General features: G+C 55.0%; 1 protein-coding gene across 3 annotated transcripts; it reads left to right on the forward strand.

The window, feature by feature from the left end:
• The first annotated feature begins 38 nt into the window (after positions 1–38).
• On the forward strand, positions 39–27,862 carry DRP2 (dystrophin related protein 2). 3 transcript variants are annotated; one of them, XM_014955360.1, is made up of 24 exons: positions 40–384; positions 5,749–5,902; positions 10,364–10,497; positions 11,347–11,503; positions 12,563–12,683; positions 12,885–13,153; positions 13,667–13,813; positions 14,271–14,349; positions 15,785–15,845; positions 16,245–16,306; positions 17,548–17,622; positions 18,691–18,892; positions 19,107–19,192; positions 20,687–20,844; positions 20,985–21,151; positions 21,462–21,573; positions 21,958–22,094; positions 22,388–22,453; positions 23,226–23,291; positions 23,576–23,719; positions 24,306–24,543; positions 24,687–24,807; positions 24,937–25,023; positions 25,763–27,862. In XM_014955360.1, exons 2-24 carry the CDS (start codon positions 5,795–5,797, stop codon positions 25,780–25,782), a joined length of 2,817 nt encoding a protein of 938 aa, XP_014810846.1. In that variant the 5' UTR covers positions 40–384; positions 5,749–5,794; the 3' UTR covers positions 25,783–27,862. The 3 variants fall into 3 exon arrangements, with proteins under 3 accessions (XP_014810844.1, XP_014810845.1, XP_014810846.1); XM_014955358.1 differs by having other exon boundaries at positions 39–384; positions 24,937–27,862; XM_014955359.1 differs by lacking the exon at positions 16,245–16,306 and adding an exon at positions 17,204–17,265 and having other exon boundaries at positions 39–384; positions 24,937–27,862.
• The last annotated feature ends 5 nt before the right edge of the window (positions 27,863–27,867 follow it).

Below are 27,867 nucleotides of genomic sequence, written 5' to 3' on the forward strand. Positions count from 1 at the left end.
TGTCTCCTCCTCCTCCTCCTCCCGTGCGTGTGTCTTTCTTTGCCTCCACTCTTCTTCCCTCCCCTCCTCCGGATCGATCGCTGGCTGAGGAGACCGCCGAAGGGTTGGGTGCTTGGTGGGCTTGTCCTTGGTCCCTCCTGCCCGTTTGCCGAGAGTCAAGGGTATCTCTTGGGCAGGCTCGGGGAAGATGCTGTTCCTCCTGGTGATGTGATTGCATAGCAACACAGCAGCGCGGGGCGGTGGAGGAGGAGAGGCAGGGAGCCTGCCGACAGCAGCGCTCAGCCTCAGCATGCATCCCTGTCACAGGGACTCCTTTGCTGATTCACAGAGGCAGCCCCCGTCCCTGCTGCCTCCCCAGCGCCTCGGACCCGCTGGACTCGGAAGGTAGGCCATGACAAAATCCCTTTCCCGCTCGGATGCTCTAGCTAGGCTGGAAAAAAAAAAAAAAAAAAAGGGGGGGAAAATATCAGCGGATCGTTAACCTCGGAAATGAGCTCCTTGGGCGTGTGTGCATGTGTGTAGCCCTTCACAGAAACACTCTCCGTGTACGTGTGGGTGAGGAAACTCGCGGAGAAGAAAAGGAAAGGGTGTCAGGGGGGGACACAGTGGGAGCAAGAAAGGTGGCCAAGATTGTTTCCACTGGGGAGAGGCTGGGGACCCGTAAGTGATGTGGATTCCCAGGGCAAACAATAGTAGCCAGCATCCCGGCTTCACCAGCTTTGATTCTTTGCACACTGGAGGCTTATTTACCCTGGTGGTGTTTTTGCCTGAGCTAAAGGACTGCTCCGGGCAGGGTGCATGGTGGCCTTCTAGCATCCTCCTGGGAGGATTAGGCAGCAGGGCAAGGCAGGGACCCAAATATTTCTCGAGTTGTAAGCTGGGATCAGACTCCAGTCCCAGCTCAGCCCTTTCCATTCACTACCGTGCCCGGTCCAGCCCTGCTTCTTTGTGTCTGCCCTCCCCTCCCCCAGCTTCTCCCCAATCCCTTTCACTCATTCTTCCTCCTCCTCCTCCTCGCTCAAGGCCTTATATTGCCGCCGCTGACCTTCCCTTTGCTGTGGGCAGCCCTGACCGGCTGCAGAAGATGCGGGACCTTTCCTGCCCCCCAGGGCTCAGCACTCTGCCTCCCTCTCCATGCCAGACAGGGCAGCCTCAGCCAGCGATTCACCATGATTTAGTGTCCCTTTGCACAACAGATTATTACCTTTCCCTGGTCCAGCCTCTTCCTTTCAGTCTTCCCTCCGGTACAGCATCGCAAGCGTAGAGCATCCTATTCATGAGGGTCTCAATGCTGAGATTGCCCGTGTGCAGTGACAGGGGTGTGGAGCACTTACTCCCACACTTCTAAGAACCCTGCTGCCTGTGGGAGAAACCCATGTTTGTTTGGATTTTGTTTTTTTTAGCCTTGAAAAATACTTGTAGTTAAATCTCTGTCAGTCTGCGTTTTACCTGTGCCCTAATCCGAGGTCCTTCGCACCTTCTCTCTCTCTACTGCTCACCGCTCTCTCCGGAGAAGTGGCAGTTCTTGCTTGATTATTCTCTTTAATGGCCTTTATGTCCTGACCGTAGTACCCTACAGCAAGGCAGGGTGTGAAGTCCCAGCTCCAAGGCTCGGTCGTGCCGGGAGGGTTTCTGATTTTCTGGCAGCCGTGTGTAAGCCCATGTGCCGGCCGCGGCTCCGGTGCCATCTCACATCCTGCCCTGCCAGTTCCCCAGGCTGGAACCCGCTTTCTCTGCTGCTGTGAGAAGGGGTCGGGCAGGGCTCTGCTGTGATGGCACTCCAGAAAGGGGACCAGACCACAGACACGCAATTTCAAACTGGGAAGGTGGGTGCCTGGAGTGCTGGGGTGGGAAGGTGTTGGAGGAGGTGCTGGGATGCGATGCTGTGTTGAGGTTCTCTTTGTTAACTGAAGAAATTAAGATGAGGAATATCTCTCTCTCTGGGTTAACACCTGAGACAGATCAATCCCTCCTGCTAAAATTGGCCAGGGCTGGAAGCGTGAATGGGCTTGCTCTGGTTGGAGTGACTCTTTTCAAAACTAAACAAAGTGAGACAGGGAAGGGATTAAATTAATGGGTTCAAACAAAAGCCCTGAGTTCTGGCAACGCATGGTGAATTTTTGATTCTAATACAATTCTGAGAAATATATTCAAGGCCCCCACTTTAGGCTGGATGCTTATGATAAAAGCATAAAAGAGGGAATTGTAAGTCTCATGGAAACAAGACGCGCTGACCAGGAAGAATTCAGTCTTCAAAAGACCCTCATTTTCACAGGTGTATAAAGATGAAACTGAGCTTTTCAAAACTGAGCCGAAATAGCTCCATTCCGTTTTCCTTTGCTGTTTCCCTTAAGAATAAGGTCGCTCTGATACATCTCAAGAAAGGAAAAGAAATGTGACTTCATGTGGCACACAGCCTGCTTATAAAACGTGCAGGCTCAGGAGGCCAGAGAACCCCATGCTTTGACTGGGGGTTTGTAATAAAGACAAGCTGGTTGGGGGCAAGGCACAATGTTCAGTGCAGAGACACAGATGTTAGTTTGACACTGAGAAGGAGAAGCAAAGCGTTCAAGGAAGCCCGAATTTGGGGCAGCACTGCCTTGGCTATCGCTGTGTGTTGGGTATGCTCTTCCCCCTGTCCCTGATGGGTTCTATGGTGTGCCAAATGGGTGGTGTGTCTCTCACAAAGCAGCAACTCTCCTTTCCTGCCTCGACCAGCAGGGAAGGGAAAGCTCAGGTGCTTAGAGGAGAAAAACAAAGACAAGACTCAAGATTTTTTTAGTGGGTTTAAATGGGCTGGTTTCAGGGCTATGGGACACGACCAAATCTGGGAGGAACCGGGTTCAGTTTTTATGCTTGGCTGCTTTTTATGCAACCTTCTTTCGGTCATTAGGTAAGTTATTGCCCCCTCGCTGTCCCTTTTTGGGAGGTTGGAGGGTGTTGGCTGCTTCCACCGCTCCTTTTGTGTGTCAGGTCTATCAGCAGCTTCTCCGTGTCCAGCACAGCGGGGCCATGTATTTACAGCTGTGTCCTCAGGGTGCTCGAGTATTTATTTGTAGTACTTGCCTAATTGAAGGAGGGGGAGAAGAAGAGATGGGAAGAATTCCCAGGCAAAGCGAGTTTTGGAGAGAGCAGCTTAAAACCCAGCTGGGAGTCTGAAACGGCGTGTGAGAGAAATATAGATTTCCATCTTCCTAAATAAATTGCCAGAAGTTATTTTTAAGCAGGGAGAGAAGCAGTCAGTTGTGCGTGGCCATGCTGTGGGCATGCCCCCATGCTCACCTGGTTAGCTGGGGGACGTCGTCGTCCCAGTTTTCTGGAGCGAGACTAAATGGTTAAATCTTTCAGCTGGAGTTTTTGTGTTTGTGTGCGTGTTCTTTTGCTTGGGAAAATGGAGAGCGAGTGGGCCAGCAGAAGAGATGCTGCTGCTGCTTTATTAGGACCTGTGGCACCTGTTTATCCATTGAATTAAAACAACATTTTGGTTATGAGCTCAAAGCCTAAGTGGTCATTTAAGAATGCAGCTTGTTAGATGCGAGAGTGCCCCACTTCACCCACCCTCAGTGAAGGAGGCATCTTCTGTGCCACTTCCTCGCTACCAGATTTTATGTTACTTCTTAAGGACAGCTGCTTAATTGAAGGACCCTTCATTCTAATTAATGAAGGGGACCTGGTGCTTAGGTGGAAGTGCAGTGTGAAGCCCAGCTGCAGCTTTGCCATCTGGGTTTTTTAGCCCTTGGATGATGGGTTTGTAAATGTCGTCTCACGTGGAAGGTCCACTCATGCCCCATCCCTGGAGGTCTTCAAGATCAGGTTGGATGGGGCTTTGAGCAACTTGCTGTAGTGGGAGATGTCTCTGCCCATGGCAGGGGGGTTGGAACTCAATGATCTTCAAGGTCCCTTCCAACTCGAACCATTCTATGATTCCATTCTATGATTCTATAAGGTTGCTGATAGTCCTTTCCCCCTTTCCTTCCACACAGGAGCAAGTGAGAACCAGTAGACTGTTGGGATGATTTTTTAAAAGGAGTGTGTTTGGGTATCTATTCCTGGTTTATAAAGAGATGGAGACTCAGTGCCCGTGCTCGAAGAGGGAGCTGTGTTGTTTGGTCCTCGTGGGAGAAAGACTTCTCTTCCTTCTTTCTCACCAAACCTTGACCTAGCAGGGTCTTGGGAATTAGGTCTGCCGGCCCTCGGTCTCAGGCTCAAACTATTTACTTACACGTGCAGAAAATGATTTTTGCTGGAACAGGATGTGCTGTTGGGCAGTGGAGGGAGTCCTGCTGTCTGCCAGCTTGGGAATGCTCCCTTTGTCAGCGTCTACATGGGAGCTGAACTTTGAAATATCCACAAGCCTCCCACCTTTCCCCTTAAAGGACACTGGGCATGCTGAGCTAAAATGTTATTACTTCTCTTGAACAGTAAGTTAAACAACAACAAAGTCATTAACATTTCCAGCAGCAGGGAATGTGTTTGTATTTCCATTCCCCTCCTGGGATGAAGGCTGAGCTGCCTTGCCTCAAAACGTTGCCGTAATTTTTTTTCCTTATAGGCCAAGATCTGAAGTGGAAAGTTTCAGGCCGGAAAGAACATTTTGGAGGAAATTAGCAATTCAAAGCATAAGCCTTGTGATCGAGAGACCTCTTGACCTATATGCTGCATTTGCTGGCAGAGAGGCGGAAATTCAACATCTGATGTTGAATTCTAGCTTCTGCGGCGGGTCCTAATCCCTGGGTTTACCTTTAGCCGTGCAGGTCAGCCGCAGAGTGAATTCCCTTGGTGTTTGGGAGAGACTGGATCTGGGTTTCTATCAGAAAAATGGGAAATGGCAGAAATACACTGGGCAGCATGTGTGCTGGTGGCAACCTGCCATGGTGCTGTGTCCTGGGATGGAGAAGTGATGCTGAAGGAGATGGGGGGCATCACCGGTGCACCCCAGCGCTGTCTCCCGCGGCCGGGAGCTTGCAGAGAACAATAAGTTTTGTGGTGGAGCTGAAGCAAAACTGGTTGAGCAAAGGCAAAGAAAACATGGAGACCCACCACATCTTATGCATGGGTACCCAAAGGACATGGTTTACACATCTGGGCTTTATCTTCTCATGGCTGTCTGTAAAGCCGAGGTGACACCAATAGTGAGATAAATCATTTGTCTTAATCAGAGCCTAACAACAAAAAAAAAAAGCAGCATCATGACCAGAGATTGCCTTCCAAATCTGTAGAATAGACAAGGGGACACTGCTAACTGGCTTTATGGGTCATACAGTTTTAAAACCAGAATAAAAAAGGGTATTTTATAGGAGTAAAAATTCATTAAAAGGCTGCTGATAGTGTGAGATGCGATACCGGGGTACTGAGGCTCTAGGCATTTGCCCTTCTGAACATAAAAGGAAAAAATAATGTGTTTGAAAATATTGTCTGTTGTGGGGACATGCCTATTATGTCTAACCAGAAGATCCTCTCCCCCCTCTTCTTTTAAATCCTGGGCATCTCCTGTAGTTCAAGAAAACCAACCCTTGTTAAAAATGCAACAAGGAACTCGCTAACACAGGAGATTGTTACAGCAAGTTGTATAACTAGATGCAAAACCCAGCTGGACATTTAGATGAGAAAAGATTACAGCATTAGTACAAATATATGTTTTTAAAAATGCATCCTTTAAGTCTTCAGCCTTCGCGAGGGCAGCCGGGCAGGGGGATGGCTCCGTGACGGGGTGCAACTTGACCCAGGGACTCTCACGCTGCTTTTCAGGTGCTCGTGCCCAGAGTTGTCTCCATCCCCATGAACATTGGTTCTGATGCAGCCCCTGGTGATGCAGGAATGGCCCTATGTCCTCCCACGATGTCCTGAGTGGCACCTCACAGACCAGGCTCCGCACAGCAACACTGCCCACCCGCTGCCTCAGGTAAGAGCTGGGTCTTGGGAGCCTTTCTTTCTCAGGGCAGCTTTTTGCAGTGGTTGCACATGTCTGTGGAGGAAACTGGGACCTCTGTTCCTGGTGGCAGGGAAAGCTGTTAGCTCCAGCCCCCCATCGGCTTGCACTTAATGAGAGCGTTAGCTCTCCTCGAGCGTTTTGGCTGCAAAGTGTTTCCCAAAGTAGAGCAAGAGAGGCAACCTGCAGAGCTGGATTTCAAGCTTCCTTCAAAATAAAGAGCGAGAGGCCACCATTAACAGCTCTCGTGTATTTGGTTGGGTTTACTTTTTTTTCCAGGAAAACTGGAAGAGCATCAGCTTTTGCTGAAAAAGTAGGTTTCTAACCTTCCTGGTTGCAGAGAAGAGCTTGGAAATAAGCCCCTGGCGAATGCTGCAAGGCAGAGGAGGAGTCTGACCTCTTTCTAGTCTAGTTATCTTGAGGAACAGAGAGTGGGTGCTCACACTGCTGGTCTCCCTCCTCCTTCCCCTGGGGTGTCTGCGCGGGCAGGCCGGGCTCCTCACCAAAGGTGGGCAGAGAGGGGGGAAGGTCTCCAGCACCCCTGGGTAAATGGCAGAGCAGAGTGGAGGAGAATGGAAAAATGTGCTGGAAACTGTCTGCAAAGCTCCCCGAGCTCTGCACCGAGCTGTCACAGCCTGGTTTAGCACCTTGTCCTGGGTCACCCAGACAGCACGGCTGGGGAAGCGCTGCTCCAGCTCTGCTAGAGCTTCCCCTCTGTTGCCTGTAGCTGTTGGCCTCGTGGTACCTCTCGCCTGACGAGAGACTGATGGATGGTGCCAAGGTTTTCCTTGGGTGCTGGCTGCGGTGTTCCCAGGGCGAGTGAGGTCCCTGGCTCTGCTTTTTCCTTTTTTCATCGTGCTTCAAACATGAAAAGCAAAGGCTGAGCTGTGGGGTTCCTCCCTGCCATGGCTTGCCATCAGCCTGGATCCATTCTGCCCCAGGGAGCTGGGGTCTGCAGGAGGAAGGCAGAGCCTTCTCTGGAGTGGCTCCAGCATCAAGGATCGAGGCTTGGAGCTGAGTCAGAGCTTGTTGGCCCTGGGGTGGCTCTTAGGCAGCTGCTACTGGGCCAGTGCATGGGTGGTTAATGAGCAGCCCAGCAGATTAAGTGAGCAGGATAGGACAAGATGAGCAGGCAAATGTCTTCCTTAGCTGCCTTGAGCAGTCCAAGCCTCTAAAAAGGGGTCAGATCCCTGTGGGCTTTGTTGGGAAGAGGGCAATGGAGCTGGGGCAGGATGCCCTGTGAGACCCACCACCGCTGAGCTGCAAGATGGCACGTGGGGAGGGCGCAAACATCCTCAGCTCAGGTCATACCCACCACAGGTATCCCTGGGTCCCTGCCTGAGCCTGGCTTTCTGCTGTGTGGGCATCAGTGTGTTGGGTGCCACGCACCAGCTGGCTGCTGGCTCCTGCAGCGTTGATGACAGCCCGCTTCGTTCAAAGGACCTGTGGTGCCCTCCTTCTCACAGGTGTAGGTGTTGCCACCTGGGAAACAGCCTTCCTCTCTTGTCCTTGCTTTTCCTGGAAGCTTCTGGCAGGCTGTAGGCAACCCATCCTTAGTTGTCCCCTGGCTTTGCTGAAGCCCCCTCCTCCAGTCTGGGAGCTGGACCTGCATCTGCCAGCCCTGGGAGGTGTTGGGGAGAGTAGACTGGCTGTGCTGGTCCTGGAGGGAGAGACAGCAGTGGTCAGATGTGCAGGCAGAGAAGGAGGGGAAGAGAGGGAGAGATACAGGGAGCTTTTCATTCCCTCCCTGTAGGTGGAAGAGAGCATGGAAACAATGCCGGGCAGCAGGACTGTGGGGGGCACAGACCAGAGCCTTCTGGCAAAAACAAACTATTTGCACCCAGTCCAGGCAGGCAGGAACATCTGTGCTGGCACCCAGAGCTGGCCTGGAGCATGTTGGGGGGGCAAGGAGGACATCTTTGGCTTCTTGGGGAGCTGACTACTCAACTTCTGGGTAGCCCAGACCATTCCCTGGGGAAATCTCTTCCCTGGCAAACACCCCTGTCTGTCCAGCGTGTGCTCCCAACATCTGAGGGCAAGGTCTCTGCTGGTGACCCCATCCCAGCCCACCACCACCTTTGCCATGCCCTTGCAGAGATGGATCCCCAAGTGTCTGGAGCAATCCCTCTTCCCAGGGCCACCTTCCCACAAGGGGTTTTCCCTCACCGGGGTGCCCTGCAAGATCTCTGCCCACTTCGTGCTATGCGGGCAGCCCCCGATGTTCCCAGAGGGGTTAAGGCAGGTTGGAGGCTGCCTGGAATGCCACCGGACAAAGCTGGGATTGAGGCCGGCTGCGAGGCACTGCCGCCCCCCTCCAGATTCCTGGGGGGTCAGTGCTCGGGGCGGCCCCGCTCTGCTGAGCACAGGGCGCTCGCCTGCCTCCCTACCGGGTGCTGCCTGGCGGCACCCGGAGGGATGGGAGGTGATGCCCACTCCTCTGGAGAAGCTGAGCAGTGGATCCATGGCTAAGCACAGGTAGATGTGCCAGGTAGAGTGTCCTGCGCCTGAAAAATAACGCCGTGGAGGGGGAACGCGGATCCAGGCTGCCCCTGCCTGCTGAGGCTCTGGGGAAGGGATGCTTTGGGGATGCTCGGAGGGAAAGCACTGATTTTTCCCCTCTGCTGGCTTGTGGGGATTTGTCCTAGGGGGGTAGATGTTCAACACTTGGCCCTCGCTTGGCCACTCTGCTGGGCTTGGTTTGTGAGTCGCAGGTTTGGTGGGCTTTTAACTCTTTCAAGGAGGCTGGGGGGACTGTGTTGTGTGCTGAGCTGTGCTGCAGTTGCACTTGCACCCAGGTAGAGCTGATTCCTTCCTTTGGTGTCCCCTGGGATAGAGGGGAGGGCTGGAGTGTTCCTCGGCAGCGCTGTGGGGCTAACCTACTTCAGCGTCGTGAGGATGTGCACATGCAGGGTATTGATTTTTCTACACTTGAGCAGTAGCTTTAGCTTGAGTGGTTCATTATTCATGGCCCCAAGATTCCTGTGAACTCTGTGGGTGATGGTTTTCTCTGTTTTCTTGATGGTCCTGGAGTGGCAGGGTGGGGAGGCAGCGAAGAGCCTGGTGTTAGATGTTTTTAGATGAAGCAAACTTAGCACCGCTCTCGGTGATCATTTGATTTCTCTCTGAGAACTGCCATGGAGGGGGTACAGGTTTAGGCATGTGGCAAAATTTCTCGTCTGGTGTTTTTTTCCTGCCTGTTGCTCTCCCTGGCTTGGCTGGATCTGTCCCCTGGACACCTCTGGGAGCCCTTGGACAGGACAAGTGACCAGTATCTGCACATTCCCCTTAGAAGAGCTGCTGCTTTCCTCCAGAGGTGGCTGCCCTTCTCTGGCAAAGAGGTGCCTGTTGTATGTGCTGTTTAGAAAGTGCTAATGCAGTTAATTACGGTTGATTAATCACCTGGGGATAATTATCACAAATGAGCTCTAATATCAAAGTAGCATGGGATCGAAACGCTGCCGTTTCCCCAACAAAGCTCATCGGCGTCTCACTGATGGAAGTGCAGTGTGTCCGTGTGTTTTGGACAACAAATTCTGCTTTTCAGAGAGGAAAATACCTCTCGCTCACTCAGTCCTGTGCAAGATGCTTTCAGTCCTGTTGCTGTGTGTTGCCATCACCAGCAAGTGCGGTGATGTCTTCACTGCCACCACGAGCAGGAGCATGACACGGTGCTAAAGGCTGAGGAGAGGATTCCTTCCCCCATCCACTGAGGATTTGCTGCCCAGGGATCAGCACCTGTTTTTTCAGGCTGGGTGGCGTGGTTCTAAGTGTGCTTCCTTCGTGTGGCTGGGATAGGATTTGCTGTCATCAGCCCCTCAGAGCATCCTTCCCACCGTTGCTGATTCTGGAGAGGTGAGGAGGAGAAGCAGCATCTGTGGAGGAGAAACGGCACCCCAGATCTGCTGTGCAGGCAGGGAATATCCTTGTGCTTCCATAGGGGAGCAGGTGGCAGCTCCCAGTACTGCGGGTGGTGTAAAGGAGTTTGGCAGGTTCCCTTGGTCCCCAGGAACATCAAGACCCACGGTGCTTGCCTCTTCTCGAAGCACAGCAGCCCTGCGTGGTGTAGAAGAAATCGCTGTCAGCTCTGCAGGGACTGTGACACACAGAGGCCAGCTCTGATTTAATACCTATCAGTGAGATAAGTTCATTGCTGGATGACTGAGGAGCACTGAGATCCTGCAGAACAGGAGACGTGCAGTGAGCTCTTCCTTCAACCTTTGCTCTTTGTGCTGCTGGAGCTGGCACTGCATCCTTCCTCCAGGCACGGCCATGAGCTTCCCTGGAGCTAACAGACCCCTCTGGGAACAGGGCAGCCCCCCCTGTGAGATGAAAAGCCAGGCAGGGTCAGGATGGATGGGGGTAGGTGTCCCCAGGCAAGTGCTGTAAGCACCAGGCAGTGATCTCTGGATGCAGCTTGGTTCTGTTTCTACCCAGGTTGAAGGCTCACAGGATGGTGCAGGACCTTTGTGTGTAAACCCCCGGGCTCCGAGCGGTGCTGCCGGGCCCCAGGCCCATCTGGAGATGAATCTTTGCTGGAACGAGATCAAAAAGAAATCCCACAGCCTTCGGTAAGAGTGCCTGCCTGGAGCAAGCTCCGGGGCTGGCCAGGCCTTCCAGCCTTGCCTGCTGCATGTGCCTGTCAGGAGGCTTTTGAACGTGTTTGCTTGATGAGCCACATGAATTCATGGTGACCTTGGCTCAGTTTCCCCCACTTTGTCCACAGACCTTTAAGTCTTTCTCCTTATGTTGACAAGCAACCCCTCCATTTCCACCCATCCCGTCCTCCTCTCCCTCCCCTCCTTCCCTCCTGCTTGCTTTCTGCTGCTCTCTCCATCCTCTGCCGCTGCTGTCTCTGCAGCTCCTCTCCTTTTTGCCCCACGGCTTTGCTGCCACCTCCTCTGTGCTTGTCCCTTCGCTGGGAGCCCTCTCCACCGCGCATTGAGTGGGGGGGGAACATGCCTTCCAGATCGCCAGAGGTTGCAGCTCCACAGCCAGCATGACAGAGAGCTTAACTGGGGCGTGTTAATTGTCTCCTGCCTTAATGCAAGGCTCCTGGAAGCTGCCCAGTCATGTAAACGCCCAGCCAAGCACCCCGTGGTAGCCAGAGCACAGCCCCGACCCAGAGGATAGTGCACAGCAACCCTGTCCTCTGCTCCGGGGTGATGAAGACCCTCACACTTCCCTCTCCTGAGGGTCTCCTTCCACCTCCATGCTTCACCCAACCTGGTGGTGCAATGCCTGTGCTGGCTGAGGGCCATGCACAGCCCATGCTGGGATGTGCTACCAGTCACTGGTGGGGTCCTGTGGCTGCCTGGGGGTCACCAGCCCAGCCACAGTGTTGTGCCTCCCCTCCTGGGGGAACCTGCTCCTCTCCTGTCCGTCTGACCACCGTCCTGCTGTCCACCCTCTCCTGGCAGGGCTCGGCTGGAGGCCTTTTCTGACCACAGTGGGAAGCTGCAGGTGCCTCTCCAGGAGATCATAGACTGGCTCGGGGAGAAGGATGAGGAGCTCTCGGCACAGCTGCCCCTGCGGGGAGATGTCCTCCTGGTGCAGCAGGAAAAGGAGACACACGCGGTATGTGCCACCGTTCGCTGCTAAGAGGACCCCAGGCAGGGGTCCCAGCCCTGCCTGGGACCCCTGCCTCCTGTCATTGCCCATGCCCACAGCCTACGAGCACACCAGTCCTTGCCCACCTCCATCTCTGCTCCCCATGGCAAGGCAGAGCCCCAATCCTGTAGCAAACACCTATGGCACTCAACAGGCGGAGCCCATCTGGGTTTAGACAATAAATCTGCTTTACAGCCTCAAGTTATCTCTAGGTGCTGCAGCTGGTAGAGGGCTCCACCACTTCTCTCCTAGTTTCCTCCTTATGTCCTACCTCTGCAAGAGGGAATTGCCTCTTGCTGGCCTCTGCCTTTGGGATAGTGGGGCTTGAGGAGGGCGGCTGGTCTAAAGTTGTCCTGGTGGTGGGGACATGAATGATTCCTGCAGTAGCATATCGTCATCGTATCTGAAACTGGGATAAACCCAGTCAGATCAGAGTTTCCAGCTTCCCTGATCGGAGCATTTCCTTCTCGCTGCCAGTGGCTGTTGGGCTTTAGTTGTTTTTACCTGGAAAACAAAAAAACCCAATTGCTTACTGTTGCCATCCCTCATCCTCCCTGGAACTAGCCACTTCCCTGGCTCACAAAGAGCCGATCCAACAGAGAGTACCAGTGGGGGCTGCAGTGGGAGGGGAGGAGAGGACACCCTAAAGCAGCCTGCCTCCAAAGTCTGCCCTGGCAGATGTCCTGCTTTGGGCCATCCTGCTGTTCCTCTCCTCGCTCCTCCAGCAGCTGGACCTGTTGCTGAACAGCTGCTGGAAGGTCTGTTTGAATGAGTGAGGAGCGTCTCCAAGCTGTGCCTGTGAAAGCATCACCAACAAAGCACTTCCTCTTGCCCAGCCCTGGCTCAACACACTTTTTTGCTGGTGGTCATTCCACCCCCAAAGCGCAAAAATATTTCTCTGTTAACTTCCCTCTGTGTCTCCAGTGAGGTTTGGGCCCTGGAGTGAATAAATCACTGCAGCCCTGGGCAAGGGGGCAGCATTCTCCAGCTCAGCCTGCTGTCTCACCTCTGGGCTCTGCTCTCCAGGCTTTCATGGAAGAAGTGAAGTCTCGGGGACCATACATTTACTCTGTCCTGGAGTCAGCACAGGCTTTCCTTTCCCAGCATCCGTTTGAAGAATTAGAAGAACCAACTTCAGAAAGCAAAGGTCCGTGGAGCTCCCCCTTCCTTGTTCTCCCTTAGCACAGCTCCTCCTTTGGACACTATTGTCACTTGGTTTCCCTCCCTCTTTCCAGTTTTCCCTAGATTTTTTTTTTTTTAATCTCCCTTTTCCCTGCCCTCCCTCCATTTCTTGCCCACTCTCCTCTGGGCTGGGTTCTCATTTTTACCCTCCATTTTGCCTTCACAGATGTCTCTCCCCGGCACCGCATCCAGAACATCAGCCGCTTTGTCTGGAAGCAGGCCAACGTGGCCAGTGAGCTGTGGGAGAAGCTCACGGCCCGGTGCGTGGACCAGCACCGTCACATCGAACGGACGCTGGAGCAGCTGCTGGAGATTAAAGGGGCCATGGAGGAGCTCAGCACGGCACTGGACCAGGCTGAAAGCGTGCGAGAGACCTGGGAACCCATTGGGGACCTCTTCATTGACTCCTTGCCAGAGCACATCCAGTCAACCAAGGTACTTCTGGCTTTGAGGAGTTTCCAGCCTTGGCCCCAGAGGTGATGAGATGCTGCTTCCCAGGAGGGCAGTGCTGCTCCTCCATGACTGCTCAGTCCAATGTGGCCTTGGGAACCCTTTACCTGGGGTCTCAGGGGCCAGGTCCTCCCTCCGACAGCCCCCTAGCTTTTTGAGGGTGGATTTGACCTGCGGTGTCCCAAGCAATTGTCTGTGCTGAGTACTTTGTCATGGCACAGACCTTACGCAGGTATGGTGGCTCAGCAGAGATGAGCCATTGTCTACGTCCCACTTCTCAGGAGATCTGAGTAATCTTCAGCCTGACTGGATTGTTTGAAGGTTGCTTTTTTTTCCCTGGCTAAGGTACCCTGTGGGAGGGTTAGTCAGCAGTGTCTTGCCTGCCACCAGCACACAATAGCTTGTAGTAGAGGAACCAGGTCCACGTCCTGACCACTCACCACCTTCTTTTCTTTCTTCCCCTGTCCTGTGACTGTTCCTCTGGTCATGGGACTCCAGCTGTTCAAAGAGGAGCTCTCCCCCATGAAGGACGGGGTGAAAGTGGTCAATGACCTTGCGCACCAGCTTGCCATCTCAGATGTCCACCTCTCCATGGAGAACTCCCGTACCCTGGAGCAGATCAACACGCGCTGGAAGCAGCTGCAGGTGGGAAGGAGTCAGGACCAAGCACTGCAAATAAACCACAGGTGGGAGGATGCTGAGGAAGGGCTGTCACTGCTGAGCTTCAAGGATGATGAAGTAAGGCTTGGTAGGGGTGGCAGGGGTGGTATAGTTGGTGTTCCTGGAGGAGGAAAGCATCAGTTCAATGTGAGGAAAGTGGCTGGTAAATCTGTGGAGGTCTTGAGGAGGAAAAGGTAATGGGAGGAGCAAAGGATGTTGTCCGAGGAGAATCAGGATCTGATGAGGGGTCAGTACCAGCTGTGGCTGCTTTGGTGTCTGTGGATATCAGAGGGCTGAGCAGACTGAGGAATGCAAATACCAAGGAAGGAAGAGGACCTGCATGCTGGGGCATGTCTGAGTCCATCCACAAGCCTTCCTGAATGGGGCTTCAACCTGAAATGCCTGATGGGCTGTTGCTGAATTCTTCTGTCCCGTTCTCCAGGCCTCCATAAATGAACGCCTGAAGCAGCTCCAAGATGCTCACCGGGACTTCGGACCAGGCTCCCAACACTTCCTCTCCTGTAAGTGAGCAGGTTCTCCTGGCTTCCTGGTGCGAAGCTGCCTCTGCAGAGGGGCTTAGCATGGGCTGTGAGACAGGAGAACGGGGTACAGGGTCTTGTTGCTGAGCCCAGAGCCCCACATGCAGCTAGAAATGAGCTCAGGCCAGTGCCTGGTGCACAGGAACCAGAGCAGGAGGCATCTCCCAAAGTTAGCTTTGTGCTACCTCATCCTGTGGGACCAAGGGTGAGGTTCCTCTTCAGAGTGCAGAGCTGTGACACTCGCAGCAGCAGCTCCCAGGTGATACTGGGACTGTGCCAACCTGAGACTGGGTGGGCAAGACAACAGATGGCAGAAAAAGGCAGTCCCCCGTATCCCGTGTTAGTCATTCGGAGGCCAAAATTGCACACGTTAAGGAGGTTTTTATTCACGTGGAGAGGCGGAGGGGTGTTGTTCCCACAGAGCTGAGCTGCTGATGGCTATCAGGCCTGCAAAGAATAGGCAGCAGGTTGCTCTCCAGAGTCTGAGGTCCATCCTCAGAGATGCTAAGCCTTGTAGGGTCTCCAGATGTTGGTGGGGTTTGTTGGTCTATGTTTCTCTGCAGACCATGTCCTCCTATCTGAAAGGAAGTGAGACTTTTTTCCAGTTGACGAAATTGATAAGCTGCCTGTGACAAGGCAAAATAGCTGAGGGTCTCAAAAAGGCTTTCATCCTCTAGATAACAAACATAGGGTGGCAGGCAACTGGTATGGGATGTGTCCTCATCTTCCTGAGATGTGGCAGCTGACACAGAGAGAGTGAGTAATGGGAATGGCTGATGCTGTGGGTGCCCAAGCCTGGCCGTAGCAGGGAGTGCTCTGTGTGTGTGTCCCAATCCCAGCAGCTATGAGCCCTGCCCCCCGGGGACCACAGTGTTGCCTTGGGCATTGTCAAAAGCATCAGGAAGTGTCTCTTCCCGAGCTCTGAGCTCAGCCAGACTCAGAGCTGCTGTCTCAAGAGATGACCACCAGTCCTGTGCCTCTCTTTAGGGCAGCATCCACTTGCCGTCTCCAACACCCCTTCTTGGTGACTTGGGAATCATTGTAGAATAGAATTGTAAAATCATTTAGGTTAGAAAAGACCCTTGGGATCATCGAGTCCAACAATCTACCCTACTCTACCAAGTTCTCCCCTATACCATATCCCCCAACACCACATCTAAATGACTCTTAAACACATCCAAGGATGGTGAATCAACCACCTCCCTGGGCAGCCTATTCCAGTGTCTGACTCTTTCTGTGAAAAACTCTTTCTTAATGTTCAGTTTAAACCTACCCTGTTGTAGCTTGAAACCATTAAGGGCAACCTCTTCAGAGGCCTCCACCTGCTGTCACAGTCTTGCTGGGCACTCAGCAGGAACAGCATACACCCACAGGAGAGTTTGGTGATGGTCTGACATCTGTGTCTCTCTCCTTGCAGCCTCTGTCCAGGTCCCCTGGGAGCGAGCCATTTCCCCCAACAAAGTGCCGTACTACATCAAGTGAGTGTGTTCCCAGCTGAAGCCTGTGGCCTTCTCTGGCCCAGTGAGAAGAGGAATTGGGGACTAATTAGGAGTTGGGGGGCAGTGAGTGGACCGGTCTGAGCTGTGACCTGCAGCAAAGCATGTTGCCCCCAAAAGCCAGGCTTTCCTTGCTTGTTGAGATGTCCCAGATGAGGGGGGACGCTGGCTGGAAGGAAGAGGGGTTGGCAGCAGGTGGAGCATCCTCCCATGGGCATCCTCCATGATGCTGTGGCTGGGGACAGTGCTCACAGGGGTGCAGCAGCATCTGCAGGCACTGGGGGACTTGCTCCCAGGGCCGGCAAGGTCCCTTTTTCCATCTTTCGTGGCAGCTGCTGAATTACCAGCTTGACTCTTGGTTTCCTTCTCTTTTCCTTCCAGCCACCAGGCCCAGACGACGTGCTGGGATCACCCGAAGATGACGGAGTTGTACCAGACGCTGGGTAAGGAGGCTGCCACAGAACCATCTGAGTACCATCTGCCTTTTCACAGCGTGGGGGGCGATGGGAGGTCCCCCCAGCCCACCTGCTCCCCTCTGTGGCACAGAGGTCCCCCAAAGCAACAGAGTGTGACCCTCTGCCAGGCTCTGTCCCTCTTTCTCATCCCCCCCTGCACTCTGCTTCTGCTGGTGGGGCTGGTGTCTGGGAACGGCAACTAACCACCTCCCTGGGCAGCCTATTCCAGTGTCTGACTCTTTCTGTGAAAAACTCTTTCTTAATGTTCAGTTTAAACCTACCCTGTTGTAGCTTGAAACCATTAAGGGCAACCTCTTCAGAGGCCTCCACCTGCTGTCACAGTCCTGCTGGGCACTCAGCAGGAACAGCATACACCCACAGGAGAGTTTGGTGATGGTCTGACATCTGTGTCTCTCTCCTTGCAGCCTCTGTCCAGGTCCCCTGGGAGCGAGCCATTTCCCCCAACAAAGTGCCGTACTACATCAAGTGAGTGTGTTCCCAGCTGAAGCCTGTGGCCTTCTCTGGCCCAGTGAGAAGAGGAATTGGGGACTAATTAGGAGTTGGGGGGCAGTGAGTGGACCGGTCTGAGCTGTGACCTGCAGCAAAGCATGTTGCCCCCAAAAGCCAGGCTTTCCTTGCTTGTTGAGATGTCCCAGATGAGGGGGGACGCTGGCTGGAAGGAAGAGGGGTTGGCAGCAGGTGGAGCATCCTCCCATGGGCATCCTCCATGATGCTGTGGTTGGGGACAGTGCTCACAGGGGTGCAGCAGCATCTGCAGGCACTGGGGGACTTGCTCCCAGGGCCGGCAAGGTCCCTTTTTCCATCTTTCGTGGCAGCTGCTGAATTACCAGCTTGACTCTTGGTTTCCTTCTCTTTTCCTTCCAGCCACCAGGCCCAGACGACGTGCTGGGATCACCCGAAGATGACGGAGTTGTACCAGACGCTGGGTAAGGAGGCTGCCACAGAACCATCTGAGTACCATCTGCCTTTTCACAGCGTGGGGGGCGATGGGAGGTCCCCCCAGCCCACCTGCTCCCCTCTGTGGCACAGAGGTCCCCCAAAGCAACAGAGTGTGACCCTCTGCCAGGCTCTGTCCCTCTTTCTCATCCCCCCCTGCACTCTGCTTCTGCTGGTGGGGCTGGTGTCTGGGAACGGCAACTGCTGCTTCCTGCCCTGGAGATAAGGATGTCGAGCTGAGATTTTATTCTTCTTTTCTTGTGTTATTGCAGCGGATTTGAACAACATCAAGTTCTCAGCGTATCGGACGGCTATGAAACTACGGCGGGTGCAAAAAGCCCTTCGATGTGAGTGCGAGGGAAGTATTTTCCCTCCTGCTGGGTTTCCCTCAATAAAGGCATTAAACTAACACAAGCTTTTATCAGCACATCAAAGGCAGGAGCCCACCAGGGGACAGGTAGCTGAGGCAAGAAGCGCTAGGAAGGATGAGCTTGTGGCTGGAAAGCTGAGCAAATCCACCAGCGAGGGGTCTGGGTCTGTGTCAGAGCTTTTCTTTGCAGGTTTCGGGTGGAAATGCCTCGAGGGCAGGTGTTAGTCAAAGGGATTTGAGAACAAAGTGATCCAGCTCAGAGCTACAAAGCTGTGGGATCAGGCAGGGGCTCACTCCGGAGCTCCAAGGGAGCCCAGAGAAGCTGTGGATGTAACCGAGAGCAGAAACCAGCCTCTCTGGAAGGGGCAGAGAGGGCTCTACTACTTAAAGAGGAGGAAGGGAGCCAATAAACCTGACTTTCTGCATGGTTGGTAAAATTCCAGTTAAACCGAGGATTAATAGCCAGGTGAATAGGATGCGACAGGAGTTCAACATGATGTGTGGCTCTCTGAGAAGCAGCTGCTCCTTGAAACTGCCAAGGGGTTTCTGAGGAAAAGGGAAGCCAGGGTTGCTCACACTGTCCTAGCCCAGTTTTAGGTTTGTGCCTGGATCCTCGCTGCTGGTCAGAGCTGGAGATGGGACTGCTCCACCTCTGGGCAGCTGCTCGTGGGGTCTAGGTGGCTTTGTGCCCCCCACGGCAGCCCCACAGGGACCTGGCATGTGCAGAGTCCAGCTCTGGGCACTTGTGGCTCCACACAGAACCTTTCATGGGTAGCATTTTCGTGGCCATGGCTGGCCACAGCAACAGGGAAGGAAGGTCACACAGAATGGTGGCTCAAGTTGACTATAGGTGGAGATGCGGGTGTTTTAGGAGGGGTTTATGGGTGGGAGAGCAATTCTGGGAGCTGTGCCCATTCTGCCAGCATCTTCCCCACCACCTGAGTCTGCCCCAGGTCAGGGCAGGGCTGTGTCTCCTTCCTCTTGCTCTCATCTCTGCCTTTTTCCTCTCTGCCTCTGATCCCCCTTACCTGTGCTTTCTGCCCAGTGGACATGGTGACCCTGGCCACTGCCTTGGAAATCTTCAACGAGCACGACCTGCAGCCCAGTGACCGGGCAATGGACGTGGTGGAGGTCATCCACTGCTTGACTGCCCTCTACGAGAGGCTGGAGGAGGAGAGGGGCATCCTGGTGAACGTGCCCCTCTGCGTGGACATGAGCCTCAACTGGCTGCTGAACGTCTTTGACAGGTACCAGTCCCTCCATGTCCCCCGGGGGCTGCCATGCTTGGGAGGAAACCTCCTTGGTGCTCTTCCATCTGGCAGCACTGCAGAAAGGTCCTGGCCATGAGCAAAGGGGCTTCCTGGCATGGGTTTGCCTTGCCTGATGCCCCCCTCCCTGCCCCCTCCCAGATTAAAAAACCTCCAAAATGTTTGCAAACCTCTCCAATATCTCACCTTGCAGTGGCCGCAGCGGGAAGATGAGGGCTCTCTCCTTCAAGACGGGCATCGCGTGTCTGTGTGGGACAGAAGTCAAGGAGAAGTTTCAGTGTGAGTGTCCCGTTCCCCCCCCACCCATCGCCCTCCCCCAGGAGCTGGTGTGGAGCAACCTGGGGAAAGTAGGAGTGCTTTTGTCTCCTGGCGTAGCCCTTCTTTGCCTGGAAAAAGCACAGAAACCGTTCTCTTGCGGTGACTAATCTGCTTGCATTGCCACCTCTCCCTCCTTCCCTCCCTCCCCGAGCCTACGCCGCCTAAATTAGGAGGCATTTTTGCAGACTGAGTGGTGCCGCGGTGATCTGGCTTGTGTGGCACTGGAAGGAAGAGTGCAGAGCAGGCAAACAGGCAACAAGTTTATCCCGTGCTTCCCAGAAGGAAAAAAAAAAAAAGGGGGCCCGTTCCCCCCCCACCCATCGCCCTCCCCCAGGAGCTGGTGTGGAGCAACCTGGGGAAAGTAGGAGTGCTTTTGTCTCCTGGCGTAGCCCTTCTTTGCCTGGAAAAAGCACAGAAACCGTTCTCCTGCGGTGACTAATCTGCTTGCATTGCCACCTCTCCCTCCTTCCCTCCCTCCCCGAGCCTACGCCGCCTAAATTAGGAGGCATTTTTGCAGACTGAGTGGTGCCGCGGTGATCTGGCTTGTGTGGCACTGGAAGGAAGAGTGCAGAGCAGGCAAACAGGCAACAAGTTTATCCCGTGCTTCCCAGAAGGAAAAAAAAAAAGGGGGGGTGCATGGCTGGGAAGGAGGTTTTGGACAAATTAAAGGAAGCCCCTTTCCTCACTGCTTTTTAACCCTGGTGCTCTCCGGAGGGGTCAGCACAAGAAACAGCAAGAATAAAGGGATGTGGCAGATTCATAGAGGACAGACCAGCTGTGGCTGTTAAAGAAGTGACTTTTTTAACCCCTGTCTCAAGAAGACTCCAAGCTCCTGATCATTTTAGGGGCCTAGAACACTTCTCTTATGAGGAAAGGCTGAAGGATTTGGGTTTTTTTAGTCTGGAGAAGAGAAGACTGAAGGGGGATCTGATCAATGCATACAAATACTTAAAGGGTGGGTGTCAAGAGGATGGGGCCGGTCTTTTTTCAGTGGTGCCCAGTGACAGGACAAGAGGAAATGGGCACAAATTTGAACATAAGAAGTTCCACCTGAACATGAGGAGGAACTTCACTTTGAGGGTGGCAGAGCCCTGGAAGAGGCTGCCCAGGGAGGTGGTGGAGTCTCCTTCTCTGGAGACATTCAAACCCCACCTGGACAAGTTCCTGTGCAACCTGCTCTGGGTGGACCTGCTTTGGCAGGGGGTTGGACTAGATGATCTCCAGAGGTCCCTTCGAACCCCATATCATTCTGTGACGGGGAGCTGGAAGGATACTGGTAAAGGTTATTTAATCGTAGCTCAGTTTTTCCCTCTTATTTGAGCTCCAAATGGAGACAGGAGGTGGAGCCCCTGGTCTGACCCACACACTGTTGCCCCGTGCCCTGACATGCCTGCCCAGTGTGTTGTGGTGTCAGCAATGTCTCTAACGGGGGCTGTGCATCTCTCCTGCTGACAGATCTCTTCAGCCAAGTGGCAAACGCCGGGGGACTGTGTGACCAGCGGCACCTCGGTGTCCTGCTCCACGAGGCCATCCAGGTCCCACGCCAGCTGGGGGAGGTGGCAGCGTTTGGGGGCAGCAACGTGGAGCCCAGCATCCGCAGCTGCTTCCGCTTTGTGAGTAGGGGTGCCGTGGTCTGTGCTGTCCCCACCGCGGTAGCCATGTTGGGGAGGTGCTCCCGGAGGTGGTGAGAAGCTTGCTCCTCATCACCGTTGGGTCTCAGCTCATGAGCAACCCTTTCCTCTCCCCTCCCCAGAGCAATGGGAAGCCCGCCATCGAGGCATCCCAGTTCTTGGAGTGGGCCAACCTGGAGCCACAGTCCATGGTGTGGCTGGCCGTGCTGCACCGGGTGACCATGGCTGAGCAAGTGAAACACCAGACCAAGTGCTCCGTCTGCCGGCAGTGCCCCATCAAGGGCTTCAGGTAGGGGTCGTGCTATGGGACCTTGGCCCCCAAGGGAAGCTCGTGGTGTCCTGCGGGAGGGAGCGGAATTTGTTCTGTGCTGTTGGGAGAACTTAGAGCTCTGCAGCAGCAGTGTCTCAGGCAGGTCAGATCAGGTCCCAGCAGAGGGGAAGGAGCAGGATGTTTTTCTGGGGACTTAATTTATCAACACTGTGGGCTCAGTGAGAGCAGCACAGACCATCTCTGTTCCCTGCTGAGCTCTCCTTGGGCTCCAAAATGATGTGGTTTTGTTGACTTTCGCTGACTCCCTATGGCTTCCTGCTCTCTCCAGGTATCGGAGCCTGAAGCAGTTCAATGTGGATATCTGCCAGACGTGCTTCCTCACCGGGCGAGCCAGCAAGGGCAACAAGCTGCACTACCCCATCATGGAGTACTACACCCCGGTATGGGGCAGGGCTGGGAGGTCTTGGCTCCGAGCAGGTGCCCCTCAATGGCAGCAGCCTTGTGATATTTAGGCTGGTGCAGCCCCAGAAACGGATCCCTTGTAGATTTTCGTTCCCCTCCACATGCTGGAGGCTGCCTGTGTTCCCTGCTATTCTGGGGCTCGTGGTGAGCAGGATGTATGGCATCCACAGATGCCCGGCTTGGCTTGTGCCAAGCCCCCTGACAGGCTGGCAGAGCTGCCGTGTGCCCTCCTTGCTTCCTCAGCTGTGTCTGCTTCTTCCTCCTCTTCTGCCCAGCCCCAAGGGGCTTCTTTCCTGCAGATGCTGACCTGTCACTCCCCTGCTTTTCAATAAGCAGCACCTTGGTAATGTTTGTGCCTGCAGACCACGTCCAGTGAGAACATGAGGGACTTTGCCACAACCCTGAAGAACAAGTTTAGGTCCAAGCAGTACTTCAGCAAGCACCCACAGAGAGGTTACCTGCCCGTCCAGTCCGTGCTCGAGGCTGACTTCTCCGAGACGTGAGTTGGCTGGCCCCTGGGCTGTGCCTTTCCACCCTGCCTGGTTGCTATGTGGGCTTCATGGATGGAAGCAGCATCTCAGCTGTGAGACAGGGTTCCCATGGGAGGGCTGGAGGGAGCACTTGCTCTGGGGCTGCTATGGCCAATAGTTCTTGGAGGAGCAGAGATTTCAGTCTCCCTCTCCAGCCTGTCCCTGGCTCCTCTCAGCCCAGGTGAGACCAGGGCAGCCTCTCTAAGTCCTAGCTTTGAGGGAGGACCACCAAGCCTTGCTGACCAGTGTGTGTCTCTTCCAGACCAGCCTCCTCCCCGATGTTACCACACGCTGACACCCACTCCCGGATCGAGCACTTTGCCAGCAGGTACCACCACCGGGCACTGCCATCACACTAGGGCACAGAGCATGGCTCTGATGGGTGTTGGGGGCGTTTTGGGGCAGGCACATGGTGAGGTCCTGCTGCCCAGAGGCTCCTCCATGCTCTCCAGCGTCCTGCCTGGCAGGCAGAGTCTGGCTGGGGTGGCTCAGGCTGCAGGGAAGAGGCAGCCACAGGGCCAGGCAAACCTGTTGGTACCACTTTGCTCCTCCTGGGGACACGGTTGATGCCACACAAATTGGCAGGGAGCACCATGTCTTTGACAGCAGGTGTCTTGGTGATGAAGCAGCCTCATGCTCTTCACAGTTTGGAACTGCTGGTTGGATTCTCAGCAGGCAGACCCCTCAATGCTTTGCTCTGCCTGTGCACTCACCGGTGCTGCTTGCAAGGTGCCCATTGCTGCTGCCCTGGGGCTGGTAACGCCTCTGCCCTCACCATGGGGACCTGAGGAGCACAGGGAGCCTGTAGTTCAAGCCCTAGGGTGGACCTGGCACGTTTTCACCCCTGTCCTTTGCTTATGCTGAGCTGGCTGCGTGGCAGCAGCCCTTGATTCCAGAGACTGTCACCCCAGAGCAGCAGGATCTTTTGTTTTCTGAAAAGATAAAACCCTGCAGAGCCTGCAGAAAGGGGCAGAGTGACACAGGCCACCTGGGAGACCCTGCCAGAGAGGGGTCTTTCAGGGGCTGCCTTAAGTAGGGTGCGTTGAGCAGACGTTCAGGGTGTCTCTGACCACATCTCAGCCTGTTTCTCTTTCCTCCAGGCTTGCAGAGATGGAAAGCCAGAACTGTTCCTTCTTCAGTGACAGCCTGTCCCCCGATGATAGCCTGTGAGTTCTGCCTCCTTTCCCTTCTCCTCACCTCCTGCTGAGGGAGGGCTCCTGTGGCTCCATCCCTGCTTAGCCAGTGCACAGAAATACTTTCCTTCCCAGCTCCTTTGAGTCTGAAGCACTTGGGCACCCTCCACTACCCAGGCCACTTCTGAGCTCTAGACCTGGAGCAGCCAGAACGAGCTCCCATATGAAACCACCTCCCTCCAGGCTGTCCTTCCCCAAGGGCACATAAATCTTGTGAGTCTGATGTTCCTAAGGTGTTTTTCCACCTGCTGCAACAGGGACGAGGATCAGTACCTGCTGCGCCATTCCAGCCCCATCACCGACAGAGAGCCTGGGGGCAGCCAGCAGGTTCCAGGGAGCCTCAACATGGATGACAAGGGAGAGCTGGAGAGAATCCTGGCCCACTTAGAGGATGAAAACAGGTAGGGGCATGGGCAACGCTGAAACTGGGGTTTATAGACACAGGGGAAAGGGTTGGAGAAGCCTGGCAGAGCTCAGAGGAGCAGAATGGCCTGGAGTGTCCAGACTGAGCACTAAAATCTTCATGGGAACACTCAATGAGGGTGTGCTCTCCAAGGAAGGAAGAAGACTCTGTTTCCCAGAATATTCCTGCCCCCTGTCCCCACAACCTTTTCCCTTCCTGAACCCCAAACTGGTTGAAGTGAGCCCAGGGCACTGCTGTTTCTCTTGTTCCTGAGCCCCTCACAAACAGTGGTGGTGCCGCTCTGGACCACACCAGTGAGCCTCTAGGCAGGGCAGATCGGCTCAGGAGGAGGTGGTGCTTTCCCTGCCCTTGTTCTCAGCCTCTTAGGAAGCTGAGAACTTAGAGCTGCAGGCAGGTCACCCTGCAACCCACAAAGTCCAAGAGTGTGCTGGTCCTCAAGCTTCCCATGTGGCAAAGCCTCCAGGAGTGTTTTGTCACCAAGTCATGGGTCTTTCCCAGTGTCCAACTGTTTCCAGTAGTCTCCAGAAATTAGGATGATGATGCTGACTGAGGCTATCTTGCAGGGTCCTCCAGGGAGAGCTGAGACGTTTGAAATGGCAGCATGATGAAGCGGTGGAGTCTCCAACCTTGGCTACGGGCTCCCCTGAATCAGTGCAAGACCCACGTAATGAGGAGCTCCTGGCAGAAGCACGAATCCTCCGGCAGCACAAGAGCCGCCTGGAGACCCGCATGCAGATCCTGGAGGACCACAACAAGCAGCTGGAGTCCCAGCTGCACCGGCTGAGGGAACTGCTGCTGCAGGTACTTTCGGAGCGAGGATCCAAGGAAGCTCATCCTTGGGGTGGGCTTTGCCATAACAGAGCTGGGGCAGTGGCAGAAAGGGATGGTCATAAGGCTGAGGGGACAACGACAGATGGTCATGACAAGCTTTCTTCTCTCTCCAGCCTCCGGCAGAGTCAGATGGCAACGGTTCAGCAGCCTCTTCCTTGGCTTCATCTCCGCATCAGTCTGAAGGCAGCCAGGCAAAGGAGAAAGAGCACAACACCCCGGACACAGAAGCTGCAGGTGAGGACGGGGGGCTGGGCTCAGCTCTTGGCCCCTCTCCCTTGGTCCAACACTGGGGACAACTGCCCACACCCTGCCATCCTGTGGGGATGCTGCTCACCACCCCCCCTGCTCTCTTCCCCACTGCAGACGAGGTGGAAGCCAAAACCCAGGAAGTCAGCATGTGCCTGGAAGACATCATGGAGAAGCTGCGAAGCGCCTTCCCCAACTCTCGAGGTACTCGAGTGAAATCCCCCTCTCTGGCCTCTTACTGCTCCCTCAGATGAGGTTTTCCCCGCAGAGCCCTGCCCCGATCCCAGCTTCCCTGTGGCCGCTGATCCCCCACGGCACCTACAGCTGGGACTGGTGTGTGTGGTCTGGGCACAGAGAGGATGAGGAGGAGGTTTCACACCTGCGAGGAGAGGCGATCAGAGCTGCCAAGAGTACGGACCAACTAGATCCCCCTCCCAGATGAGCTGCAAAGCACCCTCCCGCCCTGCTTGGGACCCCCTACTCTGTGGGGGTCCCCACTGCGAAGATGGACAGACCTGCCAGCATGGAGTTTGCAGCGATCACCTTGAGCACCCACCTCCTCTCTTCGTCCCCATCGAGGCCCCCAGTTACCTGGCAAGATGGAAGCAATGGTGCAAGCTCTCCTGGCTGCTCATGGACGGCTCTTCCCAGTGGGGACGGGGACTGGGGGATGCCTGTGTGGATGGTGCTCCCCTCACACAGTGGGCTTTGGTGTTGGTCTTTCTACTGTCCCTCCATGCTCCAGAGTCAGTCCCTCACCCAGGCTGCCCATGTGTGTGTCCAGGGGAGATACTGCTTGGTGCCAGCACTAACACAAGGCTGGGGAGAGCTCCCCTCTCTGCCCACACAGACCCTTGCCCGTTTTCTGCCGTCCCTGAGCAGCCCTGTTCTAACCAGCTGGCTCCAGGTCCTGTTTTCCTGACCCTTTCCATTTCTCTTTCAGGTATGACCTCCCTTATCTAACACCTCCTGTGAGCCAGAGGCTTTTCCTAACCACCTACCTGGCTGCTTTCCTCCCCCTCCTCTCCCTGCCATGCTCCCCGTGCTGCGGCAGACCTCGCACAGACTCCCTCCGAGCCGGTCGTGCAGGATGCTTGCCAGCTCCCGAAGATCTCAGGGGAACATAGGTCATGCAGGAGTGGGACTGTGGGCTCCCTAGAAGGCTGGCTCAGCCACAGTTGTCCAAGCCTGGGTGGAAAGGTTGAGAAGAAAGAACTGAAGCCATGAAAGCTGCCTGTCTCCCCCGGCACGGGGCTCCTGGGCTGCTGCCTTTGACCGCAGCCCTCGGGGGATGCAGAGTTCAGCATCCCGCTCCTCTTCAGTTGTGCCCAGGAGCCTCCAGGTTTTATGGCCACCAAAACACTCCTGGAGCCACCCAGTTTTTTTAAAAAGAACTCTTTCTAACAGCATCCAGCTGCCAGCCTTATGGATTGAACTCTCTCTGCCACCCAGGGCTCTGCAGCCAGCCAGGCATGTACCGTCTGGTGGGGAGCGCCTGCGAGGTTTATGGAGTAGGGATGAGTCCATGTTAGAGCTTCAGCCCAGCTAGTAGCCTTATCTTGAGAGGGTCTTTATAACAGAGCCTTATCATTTAATTTGCATATATTTCTATATATTATATATATATATTCTGTACTTAAATACTCTCATGGACTCACTCCATTAAATTCTAATACTGTAAATGCAGCTGCCCTTCACTTTCAGCCCGGCCCCAACCTCTGCTCCTACGGGGACCAGCACCTTCCCTGTTGCTGGAGCTGCTTTGGAGCAGGGGAGCTCAGCAGAGGGGCTGGACCGGCAGCAGGTAACTCCATCCCACCTGGTTTCCTGGGAAGCTGTGCCTTTGCCGTGGCACAGAGCACCCTGTCCTGCCCAGACCCAGCTCCATCCCTGGCTCCTGCAGCTGCCCATCCCCACAGTGCTGCAGGAAGGGGTTTCTCCAGCCATAATTCCAGCCCTGGGGCCACCAGGACGTTGGAAACAGTAGGACTGGCAGGGCACCTCCTTGCTGCCCTGCTGCTGTCCCCCAGTTTGAGCTGGGCTGAAGGACTGGAGGCACTGATTGGAAGAAGGTGAGTCCTTCTGGGCAGTGGACAAGGCTGTTGTGTAAGCTGGTGGGGTAGCTCGATGGTGGTGGTGGCTCCTGGTCCCAAAGGCTCCCTCAGGCTGGCTGTCTCATGTTGTGTTATGTCGAGAAAGAGGTAGAGTCAGGTGCTGTGGGGTGCCCCAGAGCGGAGGCTGAGATGGCCCCGATGCTCTGGGGCCATGGGCTGCAGAGGGAGGAGATGCCCAAACCCAGGGGGCAGGTAGGACTGCGTGATGGTGTATGGCATCCTGCCCCAAACAGGGCTTGCTGCGGGACAGGGACAGGGCTGTCATTGCTGGCTGGGACAGGACGTGGTGGTGAGCAGTTCAAGGAGGTTGGGACCAAGGCAGCATGTGGTTGGCTTTGGTGTGCTGGCAGAGGTGGCAAAGCAGCACTCAAAGGCAACATGTGGTTGGCTTCATCGTGCTGGCAGAGGTGCCAGGCAGTGCCCACAGTGGGGATTAGACAGTGTGAGCCCTACAGCCGGGTGTTGGGGACCTTGTGCTGCAGTGTCTGCTCGCAGAGGTGCAGATTGCTGTCCTTGCCATCCACTCTCAGACCCGGAGGAGCGGCAGGAGAGCAGTGGTGCTGGCACTGGTGTTATGCTGGCTGTAACACGCTGTGTTAGACAGCGGTGAGGGACCACACACCAGCCTGCGAGACCCAGCTGGACTACCACCTCCAGTTATCCCAGTGGCAGGATGGGGGGGACCGTGGGGAGGATCGAGGTTTTGGCCTGAGGGATGAGGTCAGGAGCACCCAGCCTGGGGGGAGCTGGAGGGAAGGAAAAAGCAGGAGGAGCTGCTGGTCCTGGTGCCAGGCGTGGGGAGCAGTGGTGGCCAGGCTGGGTGCTTGGGAGCTGGGATGGGGCAGGGAGGGGAGCAGGCTGGCTAATGCTCTGGTAACCATGTACCGTGGTGCTGCTGTCCTCGCTGCTTCGCACCATCTCTGCTTTGGAAAGA

This window comes from Calidris pugnax, unplaced genomic scaffold (genome assembly GCF_001431845.1).
Source record: "Calidris pugnax isolate Ruff unplaced genomic scaffold, ASM143184v1 scaffold38, whole genome shotgun sequence".
Classification (NCBI taxonomy): domain Eukaryota; kingdom Metazoa; phylum Chordata; class Aves; order Charadriiformes; family Scolopacidae; genus Calidris; species Calidris pugnax.